Source organism: Anabrus simplex, chromosome 1 (genome assembly GCF_040414725.1).
Source record: "Anabrus simplex isolate iqAnaSimp1 chromosome 1, ASM4041472v1, whole genome shotgun sequence".
Classification (NCBI taxonomy): Eukaryota; Metazoa; Arthropoda; class Insecta; order Orthoptera; family Tettigoniidae; genus Anabrus; species Anabrus simplex.
Window position 1 is genome coordinate 65,597,718 of NC_090265.1, and position 19,762 is coordinate 65,617,479.

The window sequence follows — 19,762 nt, forward strand, 5'->3', positions numbered from 1 at the left end:
AGGATAAGATAGGGAAATGAAGGAGGGGTAGTTTAGGGTGGGTTAGGAAGGTGGGTTATTGGAGGTAGAAAATGTGGGTGGGAACTATGTAAGGCATGGAAAATAGAATTGGGGTTTTGGAATTTGGAATTTTTGAGAAGAAGAATTAGGAAGTCAAAAAGGATATTGGGTTTTTCAGAAATGTCGGGTTTAAATTGAAATTAGGGTTGAAGTACTGGTCAAGGTGGATAAAGCAATTTTCAGTAATGTTTAAGAGGGGGCCTTTGTTAATGATTTTAAGTATATTTAAGTCATTGTCAATACTGGTGAAACTATGCTTGGAGTCTTGTATGTGCTGTCCTGTGGCAGAGAATCTGTTGTATTTAATGCTACTTATAACAGCTTAATTTTTCGTGCTTTCAACACCCCTATGTCCAAAAAAGATTTAAATTATGAATTAAACACCATCCGCAACATTGCTAAATTTAATGGCTTTAATAACTCCTTCATTAACCGCATCATCAACAAATTCAAACACCGTCCAAAAACCACTTTATCTAAAGACACAATTAAACCAACTGCTTTTTCCACCTTCACTTTCACTCAGGATGCTTATAAAATAACTAATATTTTTTAAAAACATAATATGAAAATTTCTTTTAGAACTAACAATAGAAGTCTTGATATCTTACACAACTCTAAATCTCTAAATAAGTCTAATGCTTTTTCTAAATCTGGTGTATACAGATTTAAATGCAACAACTGCAATTCCTCCTACGTCGGACAGACTGGCCGCAACTTCAATATCAGGTACTCTGAACATGTCAACGCCATTAAATGCAACAGATTCTCTGCCATAGGACAGCACATACAAGACTCCAAGCATAGTTTCACCAGTATTGACAATGACTTAAATATACTTAAAATCATTAACAAAGGCCCCCCCTTAAACATTACTGAAAATTGCTTTATCCACCTTGACCAGTACTTCAACCCTAATTTCAATTTAAACGACATTTCTGAAAAACCCAATATCCTTTTTGACTTCCTAATTCTTCTTCTCAAAAATTCCAAATTCCAAAACCCCAATTCTATTTTCCATGCCTTACATAGTTCCCACCCACATTTTCTACCTCCAATAACCCACCCTCCTAACCCACCCTAAACTACCCCTCCTTCATTTCCCTATCTTATCCTTCCTCATTACCATCTAACTTCAATTTCTTTTATTCTTTCTCTTATTTCACTATCACTCTTCCTCGTTTAATTTATTCTTCCTTCTCTATATTTAAAAAAAAAAAAAAACCACGACCTTCATTTTGGTTTCTCCTCTTTCAAATTTTAACTCTTGTCTCGCACCAACTTCGACTACTTCAATCATAACCTAAAAATTTTTCATTTAAAAATAGCGCACTGTGCATATATGTTTTCATTTGTTTTCCGATATTGCGCTTTTTACTACATTTTTTTCTTCTCTCTACAATTGTTTTTTCAAGTCAACTGTTTTCCAAGAACTTAGCAGGAGTACAAGTACTCACTCAATTATTCTGATTTGCGTCGTATATTTCTATATACGTACTTAACTTCCCGCAACCGTGACAAATTCTAGACCTTCAAAACATTCTCCACTCTACTTTGGCGTTCGACTGCAGCGCATGACCTTGAATGTGCCGCGCTGATCACCAGGAGCTGGCGGCTTTCTACTACAAATCTATTCGTCTGCGACTTCTAGTTATTTTTGATCTTCGTTTATTAGTTGATAGTGTTGTGACTTTGTGCATACAGAATGTGGTGTCGTGTCTTTGTGCCTATCAAAGTGTGAAACTGACCTCCAATATTCATAAACATTGTACATCTTTTTACGGCTGATGATGACCTGGACTAAGGTCGAAACCGGTCCCATTTAAATAGGAATGTAATTACTGCATTTCCTTCTTTTTAGTATTGAATAGGTTGAACCTCCTTTTCAATTACAAAAATATGAGGCGGTTTCCTTTCCAACTTCTGCACATAATGGGGACTTGGACCAGAAAACCATGTTCCTCCTCTGTGAACTGCAATATATCACACATTAATCAGAAAATAACACACTTGAGTGAGATATAGTATTTTAAAGTGTGCCAACAAAGCACGTCAGGTTGCAAGTTGCTGCTCCATGTCATTGTCAGATAATTCATTCGCATGCATCGGTCTAAAACCTTTTATTTCGAATCCCACTATCGGCAGCCCTGAAAATGGTTTTCCGTGGTTTCCCATTTTCACACCAGGCAAATGCTGGGGCTGTACCTTAATTAAGGCCACGGCCGCTTCCTTCCAACTCCTAGGCCTTTCCTATCCCATCGTCGCCATAAGACCTATCTGTGTCGGTGCGACGTAAAGCCCCTAGCGAAAAAAAAAAAGAAAAACCCTTTTATTTTCAAGTCTCTTTTAATGTGGTCATACATTGTTGACCGCAGTATTTGAAGTTCAGCTGCTCTTTTGTGAATGGATTTAAGTGGAGACTGCTCAATTGATTGAGCGACGTCAGCACACGTTTCTTCCCATATTTTCTTATGTCCACTACGTGGCCTGTCTTTGATACTGTCTGAAGCAAAAGCACATTTCTCCCAATCAAGCAGAGTAGCTTTATGAGGTCGGGGCTTGCCAAAGCGATCCATAAACACACTCATTATCTGTCATTGTTTGCCCTGTCCATGATCGTTTGTGCACCCACACACGCACACGCCACTATTCGCTCCTCAGCAGTGTAACTGTGTGTGCTTACATCAGCCATGTCTTCACAATAAGACTGACAACAACGCTTTTTGAGAGCTTCAGAGCAGAGATACCAATACAACAACTATTTAATTCCCCAATTATTCAAACTCTATAGTCTATATCATAATATAGCAAAGTAATAATATGAAACTAGGGGTTCGGGAACTTCTCGGACACACGAGGGCTGTAAGTAAAGTAGTAGCAATATTGATAGAACGCAGTATTGATTGAACTAACCAGTACACTTGCATTACATTCCTTCAGTGTAGTCACCCGCAAAGTCTATTATCTTTAGCCAAATTACATGTTACAAATCTCATGTTATGGTCCATACTGAAATGTACTTAAAGTCAAATGATAGTACTAGATTATAAATTCCACCTGTTCAATACATAAGAGTTTTTTTTTTTAAATTTTAGAAATAGTTCTTAACATATTAGATGTAGGGACAAGTTTCACCCATAATGAGGGCATCATCAGCCTAAAAATCTCATACCTGAAAGAAAGATAGATCAGGATCCTGATTGTTCTTATATGTCTAAAATATAAATAAGAGGATACTGTTTTAGGTACAAATGTGTATAAAATGACTAGCAAGTAGAATATCGTAGTTATAAGTACTCTTATGATAAAGTCTTATAATCAATCCTTATTGTAGATCTTTACGAAGTAGTTAGTTAAAAGTTTGAAAAGAATACGTAAATTGCTGCGTTGAAATGAAATCTGGTAAATATGGTGCCTTATTCTGGAGGTGGCGTAAGGAGCTTATAATAGCTTAATGCTTAGGATAAAAGTCACTTTTAGGGGGTAGTTAAATTTAAATTCAAAATTGAAGTTGTTAATTTTATATGAAAAGATAAGACGACACACTTCTTGAAGCATTTAGGAGCGAGGACAAATACTCACCAGAAACGTAGCTATTTTTAGAATTAGCTGGTAGGCGTGTTTGTAGCGTCTTGTATTAAAAGTCGAAAGGAAAATGTGCGAGGTTGAGTAGAGCTTGTGGTATTATGTCTGAAATAAGAGGAGAGTGAAATGTTAAGGAATAAAATTAAAGGAGAAGGAGAGAAACAAAGAAGAAATGATGTGTGTGAAGATTATTTACCCTTTCGATAGTTGTGATGTTAATTTGGTTAAATATGAGGTGAGCTGAAGAAAATATGTTGTGTGTGATTTCATTTATCTTTTTAACTGTTGTAATGTTAATTAGTGCTGGGCAATTTGGCCATGTAGTTAGAGGCGCACGGCTGTGAGCTGGCATCCGGGAGATAGTGGGTTCGAATCCCACTGTCGGCAGCCCTGAAGATGATTTTCCGTGTTTTCCCATTTTCACACTAGGCAAATGCTGGGCCTGTACCTTAATTAACGCCACGGCCGCTTCCTTCCAACTCCTAGGTCTTTCCTATCCCATCGTCGCCATAAGACCTATCTGTGTCGGTGCGACGTAAAGCCAATAGCAAAAAAAGAAGTTAATTAGTTGCCATGGTAGCGTTTGAATGACTGATATTTGTGCTTCTAGTGTTATACTGATGTGAGATTGGCGGGGGAGGGTGTGGAGTTGGGGGTGGGTTTGGCGGGGCATTAAGTTTGTGTCTTATTGGATGTGGTTGGCTTGTGGGGACGGATGGGGAGGGAGTTGTGTTTCCTAAAGTGGGAAGGGTCTTGGAAGATGATAATTTTAGATTGTTTATTAAGTTATTGTGTTTATAGTTTAGAGTTTGTAACAATTTTGGTAAAATCTTGTATAATGGGTTTTTGATTTCAATAGTATCTTTAAGGTTTGAATTTTTGTTGTAATATTGATCTAAAAATATATAAATGTTTTCTCATATGATAGAACCAGGTCATCATTTCACTACTATTGACCAAGACCTCACTATTATTTAAAAAAATTAGGTAAAGGGAAAATAATGAATGAATCAGAAAACAAATTATAAAAATAAAAAAACGAATTATAAAATAGCTACATTTCTGACAAGTACTTGTCTTCGCTCCTAAGTGCTTCAAGAAGTTTGTCGTCTTATCTTTTCATATAAAATTAACAACTTCAGCTTTGAATTTAAATTTAACTACCACTAAGAGTAAGGCACCATATTTACCAGATTTCATTTCAACTCAGCAATTTACATATTCTTTTCGAACTTTTAACTAACTACTTGTTACCACATTTAAAAAAACGAGACATTTCTTAAAGATCTACAATAAGGATTGATTATAAGACTTTATCATAAGAGTACTTATAACTACTATATTCTACTTGCAAGTCATTTTATACACATTTGTACCTAAAACAGTATCCCCTTATTTATATTTTAGATTTAGCTTTCTTTCAGGTATGAGATTTTTAGGCTGATGATACCCTCATTATGGGTGAAACATGTCCCTATATCTAATATGTTGAGAACTATTTCTTAAATTTAAATAAAAAATTCTTATTTATTGAACAGGTGGAATTTATAATCTAGTATTATTATTAGACTTTAGCCAAATGTCAGGTAGCCATAGGGGACCATTGGCAAGGTGTTCTCTGTTGATGACGGTGACGGAGCACCCTATTGAGCGGAGTACAGATGTCATGTCAGGACTTGGTGGCCTTGGAGGAGTTCCTTCAACTTCAGAAACAAGTCGAAGTCGAACAGGACTCATATCTGGTGAGTACGGAGGGTGTTCCAATGTGTCTTAATGCCACTGTTGCAATAAGAGATTGACATTGTTTTGTCATGCAACACATTTGGGCAATCATCTTGCAGTAAACGTGGACATTTCTGTACATTGGTGAGTTGATGTGGAACCCAATGGGACGTAATTTTCCTCACATTAAGACATTTTGTCAGAACGTGCCATACTGTTAGATGACTGAGACCACCTCTACGGATAACTCCCGGACAGTACATCGATGGTCTACAGATACGAGACCACCTACTATGTCAATCTGATCTTGAGGAGTAGATGACCGACCTGTACACTGCAAATTTGCAGTCTCACTGCGTCCTGCACGATACGCCTTGAGCAATCGTGCATCCGCCCTCTACTGTAATGCATTCTTGCAACAGGCTTCACTTAATCCTTGATAACATTCTGATGCATTTTTACCTTGGGCAACCACAATTTTAATCCACAAACGCTGATCACCTTTTTAAAACATGCTTTAGAACTGTGAAATCAACGCTTTTCACTTTAATACCACACAACAACAACACTCCTGACTTGATGTCCATCAACAGCGCCACCTGACTGCTTCCATATCATATTTGTGCACGTCCGATCTCCTGCGAGTGTCTGGACTATGTTGCCACTATTTTATTTACAGCCCTTGTACAAACATACATACAATAATCCAAGAAGGGACTCATTGTATAAAATCATGTAAAATGTCAACAAGCCTAGTAGCAAAATGAGGGTTGGAGTAGTTGTAGATAGAACAGTAAGAAACAGGTTTAAATAAAGAGAAGTAGAAGGCACTTGTATACTGCACCCAGGCAACTGGACTTGGTTCTCGGTGGTGGTTGTGGTGATATAAGGGCCGATGACCTAGATGTTGGGCCCCTTTAACCCGATATGTCCCATAATGGCAACGCTGAGTTACATGTGTCTGTTTTATTTGTTGGCTATTCAACAATTCACTTTTCATGAAACCATGGTCAGAATTGTACATTATAGGGACCTGTATTGTTAATTCTGAATGGTTTTGTCAGTTACTCAAGTGGTTTGTGTGCAGTAACATCGCAAAGTGAGAGAGAGAAAAAGAAATGTCAAATCAAGAGGACCACAATTTCATGTACAGGTATATTTACATTCGTGCAAGGAATTCTTGCTTTCTGGTTATTGCTATTTTCTTTAGAAAGTTGTAACATTACGTTAGTATAAATGAAAAATATGCTGGCTCCTATAAAGTGAAGATATATAAGGATTTATGATGCTGTTGCCATATGGCAACGCTGGGGCATAATGGGTATTTCAACTTTTTATCCGTTCCTAGCATTGCCATAGCAGTCTGTATACTACTGTTTGCGCACATTACCTGACTGCTTGTAAAGTATAGCACTTTTAATGCCGTTTTCTATATTTTCAGACCTATAACACTAAAAGAAGCTCTTGACTACTTGGAAGAAATACTGTCTGATGAAGAAGAACCTTAAGCGTTGTTTATCGAGCCTCCTGACGTTGATAGTGGTGCTTTTAGTGGTGAAGATGATGCTGAGGATGAAGAAGCTGATCTACCAGATAATGTGTATCCCGGTCAACTGAAAGCAAACTGTGAATTAATCCTCAGAAGTGGTCGTAGAATCAATTCCTTTGAAGGAACGAAACAAAAGTCACAGCAAGTTCTGACAAACGAGAATTGTATAGGCCTAGATGAACAAATTGTAATGAACATATTAGAAAAATTCAGACCTTCATGTACAAGCACATTCTTTGCAAGTTGCAGGCACTGAAGCTTCCACATCATTTACAAGCAGTTGCCTGCAGAAAATCCAGCCTATTATATCTACCGTTTCACTTCTGCCTTCGAATAAGAATAATAGTTTTGTGTGGGTGAAAGATGATTCCTCTGCTATGATACCAAAATTTCTTTCTTTTTTTTTTTTTTTGCTAGTTGCTTTACGTCGCACCGACACAGATAGGTCTTATGGCGACGATGGGACAGGAAAGGGCTAGGAGTGGGAAGGAAGTGGCCGTGGCCTTAATTAAGGTACAGTCCCAGCATTTGCCTGGTGTGAAAATGGAAAACCACGGAAAATCAGCTTCAGGGCTGCCGATAGTAGGGTTCGAACCTACTATCTCCTGATTGCTGGATACTGGCCGCACTTAAGCGACTGCAGCTATCGAGCTCGGTACCAGTATTTCCATCTGCTAATTTTGAAGACTGTGTTGGCTTGAAACCACATGAGCAATTTGAGAAATTTTTAGATGACATTCTCCTGCAACACATTTGCCACGAGTCAGGAAATTACGCCATATTTCTTGGAAAACCAAATCCAAATATCATTACTGAAGAACTCAAGTGTTTATCGGCATTTTACTTGTGACAGGTTACAATTATCACTCCCATGTCAGAACTCTTTGGAGTACTGAAGAAGATTTGAAGAATGAAATGGTTTCAAAATTAATGCGCAGAAATCGCTTTCAACAGATACTGCAGTTTCTTCATTTTGAAGACAGCTGTAAATCAGGAAATGACAATGACAAAATGTGGAAACTTTGACCCATCATAGACCATTTGAAGTCCAATATGCTCAAACATTTTCACCCTGAACAGCATCTTTCCTACGATGAGAGCATGATAGCATACTTCGGTCGTCACGGTTGCAAACAATTTATAAGAGGTAAACCATTACGCTTCGGGTACAAAGTTTGGTCGTTATGTACTCCAGCAGGTTATCTGATAAATTTTGAAATTTATGAAGGTAGAAATCCCTGAGCAAATCAAGTTTATGAGGAGAGATTTGGGAAGTCTACAGCTCCACTGTTGAGTATGATTGATGATTTTCACTCTGATGTACAACAGCTACCATTCTCATTTTATTTTTACAATTTATTTACCGGCCTTCTGTTGCTAGCCTATTTGAAATCTTGAGGTTATTGGGGCACAGGTACTATTCGCGACAACAGAATTCCAAAAAACTGTCCACTTGAGAATCAACAGACCCTAAAGAAGCAGCCTCGAGGATATTGCACTTCAGTGAAAATGGAAGTAACTGACATACGTGTGACTAAATGGGTCGATAATTCAGTTGTGAGTGCTGCATTTACCACATTCGGAATAAACCCCACTTCTAGAGCGCAACGCTATTCCAAGGAACAAAGAAAGAAAATAGGTGTTAACAGGCCAAATGTAATTGGCAAATATAATAAGCACATGGGTGGTGCTGATCGCATGGACCAGAATGTGTCTCTGTATCACTTGGAAACCGAGACAAGAAGTGGTGGAGTAGTATCTTCACTTGGTTGATCGACGTATGTGTGCACAACGCGTGGCAATTGCATAGAGTAGCTCGTCCGAGTATGCCACAACTAGAATTTAGGCATCAAATTGGAGTTTACTATTGCAACCACTTTGGTGAAGGCCCTAGAGGCCCAGGACCTACTCGCAAACGGAAATCTGACGGAACACCTCGAGAATACCTACGCTACGATGAACTAAACCATTGGCTGATTCCCATTGACAAGAAGAGGAGATATTTCACTGACAACTGCTCCACAATCGGTCGCACTGCTTGCAAGAAATGTGATGTAGGGCTTTGCATCAAATGCTTCGAGAATTACCACATCAAGGAATGAAAGGAGTAGTAGAAACTACAGTATGGCCGCAGATATAGTAAACTATCCCTTTAAAAAAAGAACAGAATTGTGACCTCAATAGCATGTTACCATTACATCGATAGAATAAGTCAAACAGTGATCTATTCATTATTGGAAGGCCCAAAAGCCTTAACAAATTAACTGATAATGCTTTAAATTAATTGATTTACCCTTCAAGTTACTACAAAAATAAACACAACATTGTACAAAACATTTCTTCTTGGTCTTTCTTTCTTTACTCAATATTTCCCAGTATGACCCAGCATTGCCATATGGCAACACCCTCCTGCGAGAAAATCTTATATCTGAAAATCATTTTATTGTTATTTTCATATCCATTTAGGACCACTGAGACCAATTATGACAGAGTTACACATTAATTAAAAAATTATAATTCTGGGACATACTGGGTTAAACAAGCATCATGATGATGATGATGATGATGATGATGATGATTCAGTCGTAAAGAATTATCATACACCCAATTTTGCACAAAATTACCTTCTTTTTAAAAAAAATACTTTTTGTACTTGCTTCTTGTTTTTGTTTTCTAGAATAATATTCCTGTTTGTGAATTAGTTTCTTCTGACTTAAATTGTTCTTTTGGAATGACCTGTCACTTTAGCTTTTATACTAACTGCACTATATACATTCATAGTACATTGCCACCGAGCTCGATAGCTGCAGTCGCTTAAGGGCGGCCAGTATCCAGTAATCAGGAGATTATATCAGCAATGGCAATGTTCCTCCTGAGCCTGTTCAGTTTAGAACACAAGCATCATTTTATACACTATCTGTGTCGGTGCGACGTAAAGCAGCTTGCATAGTACATTGTCCAGGATGCACATCATAATACTGTGTCTTTTCCATGTAAGTTTACCTGTGGTATATCTCTCTATAACGAGAAGATTATTTGCACAATTGCATCTTTTGTTCTTTGAACTAAAACACCCCTTCCATCTCTCTCACCTCCTATACAAACATGAACACAAATCATACGTAACAACCAATTTGTCTTAAAGAGTGTATTTTTAATATATTTTTAGCTTCTATTATGTAAATAATTTTAACCGCTTTTTTTTTTTTCCACTGAAAATGGCTCAAACGAGTCGTAACATGTTTGACTATTATTACTCCATCTAATGTTGGATTTGTTGTTATGTATTTAATAGGCGGACATATTAAATTTTCCTTTGTAAAGTTAAAGAGCTGAACAATCAATTTCTGGTTTATATTTGATCTGTGTTGTATCACTGGGAAAATATGTACTACACTACACCACTATTGACTCTTTTGTGATTTAAATACACGTCTGGATGCGGGATGATGATAATGAGGTAGGGAGAGGGTGAAACTCGGTGTCAGCATGTAGCTTACGCCTGTCGAATAACATCAAGGGGTTTGCCCATAGCTTTACGTCCATCCAGCGGACAAATCACTGTCAACAGCATCATATGCTCTCACTCCTTATCAACGCTGCGGAGAGATTTGGAATTGAATCAGGCTTTTGGCACACAGTTTAGTGATTAGAAATTGTATACATCCTATCCCTGACAGTCAAAATACTGATGGTGAATTTTTTCGACCAACAGGACTCAAACCAGTTAACCGTGGTGTCAGACCATAATAGACTTAATGCCTTAACAAGCATGGCCACCAGCGGTCTTAAATACCCACCGTCTGAGCAACTCACTTTATCTGTGACTGCACCCTCTGACTCGCATGTGACCAGAGTGAGCCTCTTTTTTCTGCTGTGAATTAAAAACCAAATGAGAACTTATTTAAAAATAGCTCTCATCTCCAAAGAGTGTTTCACTCACTTTGAACCCCGCTGAAAAGTCTGTAACAAAGAAGGCTGCAACTGGCTGACTCTTCTGTGTTTTCATATTAAAATATCTGAATGTAAATGTAAAGAAAGACATACTGTACCTTCTTATAATTCAAAGTGAAATTATTCATTTACCGAAAATTGTGATACAGTTTATGAATGGAAGATAGTTTAGATAGTTTATTGCTTCCACCATCAAGTACAGGAAATGTATCCTAGGTATTGTCAGTACTAATACAAATAATCTATAGACAACATCTCAGCCATAATGCCTGAGTCATTAGAAAAATTATTTTAGAATTTTCACACCAGGCAAATGCTCGGGCTGTACCTTAATTAAGTTTAAGAAATACCACATTCTAGAAACTCTTTTACACTATAGAATGCCTTTCTTCTTAAAAATTGTGACAGTACCCTGTTAAATGCACCTTTGTCTAATGTTCGAATTGGTAGTGGATGCTTACTGTACATCTTAATCTGTTGATAACAGTGGCTGTTTGTGCTTTTACTAAGCCTGGAGTGAGGAGTATCCAGATCATTCTTGTATCTTGTATCGTGCATATGAACTGTAGATCTTTCTTTAAATTTGGATATATTCTCTTTTACATGCATAATATTTGTAAGAATATTTAAACAGGGAACTGTCATAATTTTTAGGCTCACAAAGGAAGTTTTACATGAGTCTCTAAATTATAATCCAGCAATTTGACCTTTTTTATGCCATTTGCTTTACGTCGCACCGGCACAGATTGGTCTTATGGCGACGATGGGACGGGAAAGGGCTAGGAGTGGGAAGGAAGCAGCCGTGGCCTTAATTAAGGTTCAGCCCCTGCATTTGCCTGGTGTGAAAATGGGAAACCATGGAAAACCATCTTCAGGGCTGCCGACAGTGGGGTTCGAACCTACTATCTCCCAAATACTGGACACTGGCCGCACGTAAGCGACTGCAGCTATCGAGCTCGGTAATTTGACTTTTTCTGTCAAATACATTATTTGATGTAGGACAATTACCTCATAACCTGATCCCATACAGTATGAGGGTGAAAGAAAGCATGATGGGATGCAAGTAGCATATCCCGACTGATATAGGTTTTCAGTTTCTGCAACAAATGCCACACCCTGGCTAATCTCTTACAGAGTTCTGACGTATGTATTTCCCAGGTAAGTCTTGTATCTACATGTAGGCCTAATAATTGAACAGAATTATGGCAGTCATTATTTACAGTGTGATCCAAGGTAAGTAGGATATTTTCTGTTTTTAGTGACATTAATAATTTATTTATTGTGATGAAACCAGTTTTTAGCAATTTTAACAGATGTGTTAACTTGGTTTCTTAGTGTTACGATATCAACATTACTATTTAGGAAAGTTGTATCATCAGCATATAGAACTGATGTGCAGGGAACATTACGTGCTAGGTCATTGATGTAGACCAAAAAGAGGAAAGGTCCCAAAACAGGCCCTTGTGGGACACCTGCTTTAACAGTTACCATATCAGATTTCTTATCACTTATTACCACCTCTGTTTCCTTTGATGAAGATAAAATGCCATTAATTTCAGTTCATGGCCCCTTACTCCATAATAACCGAGCTTATGAATTAAGATTTCATGCAAGACACAATCAAAAGCTTTTGTCAGGGCAATTAATGTAGCACCTGTGACTTTTATTCTCAAAATGATTTAATATGTCTTTGATGACACATTCAACTGCTATTATCTTTTAATAACTCTTTCACCGGGCCAGTTGGCTGTGCGCGTAGAGACGTGCGGCTGTGATCTTGCATCCGGGAGATAGTGGGTTCGAATCCCACTGTTGGCAACCCTGAAGATGGTTTTCCGTGGTTTCCCATTTTCACACCAGGCAAATGCTCGGGCTGTACCTTAATTAAGGCCACGGCCGCTTCCTTCCAACTCCTAGGCCTTTCCTATCCCATCGTCGCCATAAGACTTATCTGTGTCAGTGCGACGTAAAGCTCCTAGCAAAAAAAAAAAAAAAAATTGAAAAAAATAACTCTTTCTAAATCCAAACTGTTTGTTGTACAGCAAATTGTTTTTGAAAACTACTCGTCGAGTTGCATCAATATACAGAATTCAATAATTTTACTCAGAATGGGTACTATTATTATAGGGTGGTAATTTGATGGGCACATTCTATCCCCCTTCTTAAAGATAGGTATCACTTCAGACATCTTTAAACACTCAGGAAAATCACCTTGTCTAAGCATTAAATTTAGCTGAATTAAAATATGTAATTATCATGTTAATGAAATAATCAAATGCAAAGTTGACATCACTCATGACATAAAGGCTAGTCTTGTCTGTTCTTATTAATATGTCTTGTAATTCATTAACCCCTTTAATTGATATGACACGTTTGATGCATTGTAATTCTTTCGATGACTCAGAAACTCTTCTCTTACAATTAACTTTAAATTCAACACAAATACCACCATGGTCTTTCAATACATCTTGTCCGAGAAATGAACATTTGTAAAATGATTTGTAAACATTGTTTACAACATTATCTAGGCATGCATTATTTCTTGTGGTTTCACAATGTGTACAATATAAGTCATGCGATCTTAACATATTAGGGAAATTTTGAGTATTTTGGGATACCTCTAAGATATTTATATTGAAATCACCAGCTATGGCAATATTTTGATCATATTTACAGTTTAAATAAGAAATCAACTTCTCTAACTGTGATATATTTTTACGTTGGTGTTAGGGGCACGATACACAGATACTACAACAAAATTATATTCACACAATTTAACAACTACTGATTCAGGTAGGTTATTAATGCAAAAGGAAGAAATATCTATTACTTCAAATTTAAGTGATTTCTTAACATATTATTACAGCTCCACCATGAGCTAGTGGAAAGTCTCTAGTAAAAATAGTTCATAATTCAAAATCATGAGGTATATATAGATTGGTCTCATCTCTAGTCGGCCATTGCTCATTTATACACAAAATATCAGTATGCCTTTTATTGAGTATTACATCTAATTCATCCAGTATATTTCTAATTGACTCTAAGTTAAAGTGAAAAATAACTATGATGATCATGATTGTTTCTAGTTTTGTTTCTACAGGTAAATTGATTTTGCTGAACTAATGAGAACCTAACCTAGTCTGCCTACCTTGCACATTAACACTGTTCCCCAATACAGTCCTAAAAGAACCTAACCTGTATAGACTACCATAAGTATTAATATCATTCCTCAATTCTAGTACGACAGACCGACCTACATTGGTCGCTTTCTCTTGTTTCTTAGAGGAATGGGAGCAGTTTTATATTCTACATCTTGAATTGCATTAGCAAACACTATTACACTATTCACAACATACCTTTTTTCCAATCTATTTAGGTGCAGACCATGCCAGGTATAAAATCTTCTTCCTAAATTACTCATATCTACATATTTTACATTCTTGAAGTGCCTACATATTTTCAAAAGTTCTTCATTAACCTTGTTTACCTCCTTGTTAACACAAGACCATGCTGGAAGATCGTGTCTATGAGGAACCGAAAATACCACAACATTGGTGTTATGTAACTCCTGTAATCTTGATCTGAAGGAATAGATCATTCCTCCTGCATTATTTCTTCCCAAGCCCTACTAACACATTTGTCTCTCCATCTCCATGGATAAACTATATACTAAGTATTCTGCATGTTATTTATATGGTTACCAATGTTAACAATATGTACACTGTCCAGAAATTGTCCAGCAAAGAAATATTTCATCTTATACATTCTTGAAACATGACTACACTGGTGGAAAAAATAATCCAAACACCAAGGAGGAGTTGTGCTTGATTAATGAACGTTGGTAGATGGATTTATACATCTGAAAGATGACGTCAATTCAAATTTCGCACCAATCGCATTAGCGTGGCACTAGTAGCAGCACCGTGACGTACATCAGGTTTGCTTTAAATACGGGCTGTACTGTGCAAAAGCATTAGTTATCGTGAGATTGGACGGATTGACTGAGGGTGGGTCAAGAATGCCTTTATGATGATGAAGAGGCCAGTATCAACAGCTTGGTGTGGTTGAATGAGGCCGTATAATAGGGCTACGTAAAGGTGGATTTTCCTTCTGCGTTATTGCAGAACTACTTGGCAGGATTGTCTCCACTGTGCATGCGTGCTGGCAGCAGTGGTCACGAGAAGGTACGCTCGCAAGAAGACCGGGGTCCAGATGTCCTCGTAGCACCACCGAGACGGAGGACAGCCGTATTCGGCATATGGCTGTGGCGCAGTCTGCTGCAGCAATTCGTGTGGCAGTTGGCACCACAGTGACACAACCCAACGAACTGTTCTTAATCAGTTACTTGAAGGACAGCTCCAAGCCAGACGCCCTGCGGCATGCATTCCACTTACGCCAAACCACCGCCGTCTGCGACTTGAGTGGTGTCAAGCAAGAGCTCATGGAAGGATGGAGTGGAGGTCCGTTGTATTTTCCAATGAAAGCCAGTTTCTGCCTTGGTCCCAGTGATGGCTGTGTGTTGGTTAGGAGGAGGCCAGATGAGTGCCTGCATTCCGCCTGTCTGTGGCATCAACAGACTGGACCTACACTTGGAGTTCTGGTCTGGGGAGCAATTTTCTATGACAGCAGGAGCACTCTCGTGGTTATCCCACACACCCTGACTGCAAATGTGTACATCCGTCTGGTGATTCAACATTTGTTGCCATTCATTAACACCATTCCCGGGGGTGTTTTCCAACAGGTTAATGCAGGCCCCCATGTCACTGTTGTAACCCAACATGCTCTAAATTGTGTCGACATGTTGCCTTGGCTTGCTTGATTCCTCGATTTGTCCCCAATCGAGCATGTATGGGACATCATTGGATGACAACTCCAGAGTCATCCACAACTGGCTTTGACTGACCAATTGCAACAGGCATGAAACTCCATCCCACAAGCTGACATCCGACACCTGAACGACACAGTGCATGCACGTTTGCATGCCTGCATTCAACAGTCAGTTGATTACACCAGTTATTCATGGACCAGCATGGCACATTTGCGATGGTTTTTCTCTGTACCTTTAATCAATTATTTTGTTAAAAATGAAGCCATGTTTTCCAGTGTTGACTTAGTTAAAAGGCTGAATGCCGATTATATCTGATCGCGTTTTTGTGTTCTTTGTATCTTGTATGGAAATTACGTTTTGTTTGACCTATCACTGACAAGTTTACGCTACGTAAACAATACTGTACATATATAAGCTTATTTTAAGTGATTTGATAGAATCTGAGGATGTTCTTGTAGAACGAAACATGTCATTCTTTGTATGTTAGTGTGTGTTTTACAGATATGCTTTTAGTGTTTTAATTTACATTGTATTTGCTGTGTGTTTGACAGACTGAAAAGCCTTTGCTACATTTAATCAATTAAATGTTACCTCAACAAATATATTGCCAACATTTCTGTATTCTACATTCCTTATTTCATGGTGTTTGAATATTTTTTTCTGCCTGTGTATATTCATAAACTGTGGATAGCCAGTGGCTGAAGAGATGATACTTGGAATTCTACTACCTGCAGGATATCATCCTTTCAAACAAGAGGATTTTGAATGAAAGTAATCTTCTGCAACTGCCAATTTTTGTATGGTTGAATGTATAATAAATTCATCTCACTCATGCATTTTCTCACTCACTCTGTGTGTCTCATATTTATGTTTGTTTTACTAAATTTGGAAGAGAAAATTAATAAATATAATATGGGATTTATACTACAACAAATTCCATGAAATGAAGCTTTTACATTTGGAGTAAAATTACATTGTGCAGTATTAACATTTTAATCTCCTATTATTTTTTAACATTATCATTGTATGTTTCGTGGGATGCAGCTCTCAATTCTGTTCATAATAGTAAATTCAGAAACTTAAACAATTACATTGGTAAGCTTACTAGATAAAGAACTGCCAAATGCATGACAATGAAAGAGAACATATCCCATTTACTGCTCTACTACTGCATTTTATGGTCCAATTGTTCTTTAGTAAGCCTGAGAAAGTCTTCAGTTACAAAACCACATCTTACTCCGGGGGGAATGTAAGTTATTTTAACTGGGTTGATTGAAGCAACTTGTAGATAATAAATAATAATATCAATATATTGTATACTAGTTAGCTATCTTTCATGGTACGAATTTTGTTCTGTTAAAGTAATTGCAGAAATCTTTTCAGTTACAGGTGCTGCCGACTATTGTGGTGCCAAAACAAAGCAGATCGCCATCACTAGGTGGTCGGCCACAATGGATCGAGAAAGAAATGGCTGCACGGATTAAAATTCCTCATACTTTTGTTCTGCATTCATATACTCGCCCTACTGTGTGTCATTTCTGCCGCAAATTGCTCAAAGGACTATTCAAACAAGGCCTTCAGTGTAAAGACTGTCACTACAATGCCCACAAAAAGTGCATAGAGAAGATTCCAAAAGATTGTACGGGTGAAAGTCCAAAGGATGCTGGACGTGAGTATCGTTGTTATTTTAAACACTGTGATTTAATTTCTCTTTTTAAATATGTGAATGGGCAGTTTATAAGAGCCTTGTGTAAATCAAGACATTTTTATTGTATTTGGCAAATTTTGAATAGTGATTGACTTTCATTGTAGAACATTAAACAAATTTGACTTTTTGTTGACTTTCTTTGTAGAACATTAAACAAATTTTACTTTTTGTGTATGACCTGAAAACTTTTGGAAACATTGTTTTGACTATGCACCAAGTTATATTTCTGGTCTGCAATTTTTAATTATTCATTTCTCTGAATTAGAGGTCATTGTAAGAAATGCTGATTGCCTTTGTGATGTGAAGAAAAGAAGCATTTCAAAATTGTATTGTAGTCGGCTACTAATACACCCTTTATTGGATTGTCTGTTCTAGTGAGTGCAGGTTTATTCTCTTGGGACTTAACACAACATTTGGGGAAGATGAATGTGAAACATTATTGAAATGGTTCTTTATTTTATGATGAAGCAATTCATATGCATTGTTTAGTAAAAAATGTTTTCTGATGTCTTATTGGCATGCCATCTGCGTGGACATCAGTGCAGAGAAACCTAATTCTTGTAAGTTGATTTACTAAACAAAAGGTCTCAGTGATATGGGTATTTTAGATCTGTGTGCTGAACACTGACCACAAAGATGAGGAAGTAAGAGGAGTAAGTGGAAAATCATAGGAGCAAATTCAGCGTACCATATTTCTTTGAATTCAAGAAAATGTTTTTTCTCAGAATTTTATGTGAAAAATCACGGGTTGTTTTGCATTCACAGTGTAACAGTAATGAACGTCATTGGTGGCTACCACAGTAAACTTGCTGCTTCCCTTCACATCTGCGCACGCATAAAACTTGACCTTAAACGCCTGTGTCTTTGTTATACATCGCTAGCCACTGCAGTTGATTGTACAGTGCTTCTGTGTAACATCACTGGTTCTTGGGTAATAGTGAAGACAGAATGACATGGGCATGGAAATGAAAGATTCCTTAGGCCTTGAAACCTAATACTGTTAAGGACTGAAGCATGTACTAATTTTAAAATGAAATGTCACGGTTGAACACACTACTGAATAGGTGGATGTATATTTGAAGAAAGTTTCCTTGTGGAAATTTCTTGATCTTAATATGGTTCAGTAGATGAAAATGTCATCACAGGGGGAGTATGCTTCAAGAAAACCTACACTCAAAGGCAGCTGCTGAGTGTGAAATAAGCTACAAAGAATTTTTGATTTCAGAACTATTAGGTAATGTGCAAATTTTATTGTGTCATTCGATATACTTTTGAATAGATTGCTCTCAGGAAGGCCAAAGGGGGTGTCATTATTCAAAGAATGAAGGTATCAGCAAAAGAAAGACAAGAGCCATGAAGGACGAGGAAATGAAAGACACCCTAGACTCCTTTGAATTTCGTTCAAAAAGTTTTTGAGGGTGGGGGTCCAGATTAATAGTAGGATTTCTGATAACCCACTTCAGTGATTGGCACCTCTGCTAACACTTCATGAACTTTTTAGCACTCCTTATTACAACCTTACATAAGCATAAAACACCATTTTGAGAATAAAAGCCTTGTCAGAAATGAAGTGAATGGGAGTCGTGCACATTGATTCATTGTCACTGTCCATTTCTTCGTCTGAATGGCCCTCCTACAAGCCACTTGGATGGAACTGCTGGCCACAGAACCTTGTGAACAGGACTCAGGACACTTGATAGGTCTTATGACCTTGTTCATCAATAACAACTTTCGTCCTATCCAGCGTGTTGGCAGTTAAGGTGTCAGCGTGATTTTGTGTGACTGTTCCATTCAGCACTAAGTACTGCTCTAAGCTGAGGCGGCGTTTGAAAAACTTGTCGATGAGCAGCACGTCTAAGCTTTTCCAGTACATGCTGGATGGAGTTGAGGTCATGGCTACAAGCTAGTCAGTCGAGAATGACGATTCCGGTATCCCGCAGGAACTTAGCCACCTATCGACCAGCAAGAGGGCATGCATTATCATGCATGAAAACAAAATTTTCTTCAAAGTAAGAGGCAAAAGGTATGGCTTGTTTGAGAATAACCTCCTCGATGTCCTGACGATGTTCATTCAGTGCTCCATTTTTAGTTAACACCAGCTCAGTCTGGCCATGAGAACAAATGACTCCTCACACCATGTCAGTCGGACCATGACGGAACCTCCTTCATAGGCTGTTCTTGATGAGAGGGTTTAGGCGGCATAATACTCTCCAGGTCTTCTCCATACCTTTTTCCCTTCCACTTGAAGGTCTAAGACAGAACCTCGAATAATCGGTGAAGGGGATGTTGCTCCATTACTCCTTTGCCCATTATTCCTGATCGTCAATTTCTGGAAATATCAGTGATTCAAGTCAAA

The 19,762-nt window shown here is 37.8% G+C and overlaps 1 protein-coding gene across 1 annotated transcript in view; it reads left to right on the forward strand.

Annotated features, from left to right (window-relative positions):
* PKD (serine/threonine-protein kinase D3) overlaps nt 1-19,762 on the forward strand; it is a 310,331-nt gene that overhangs the window by 150,429 nt on the left and 140,140 nt on the right. Inside the window, exon 6 of the mRNA XM_067138812.2 lies at nt 17,088-17,367. Within this exon, the coding sequence (XP_066994913.1) occupies nt 17,088-17,367 (280 nt within the window). The remainder of the gene's footprint in view (nt 1-17,087; nt 17,368-19,762) is intronic.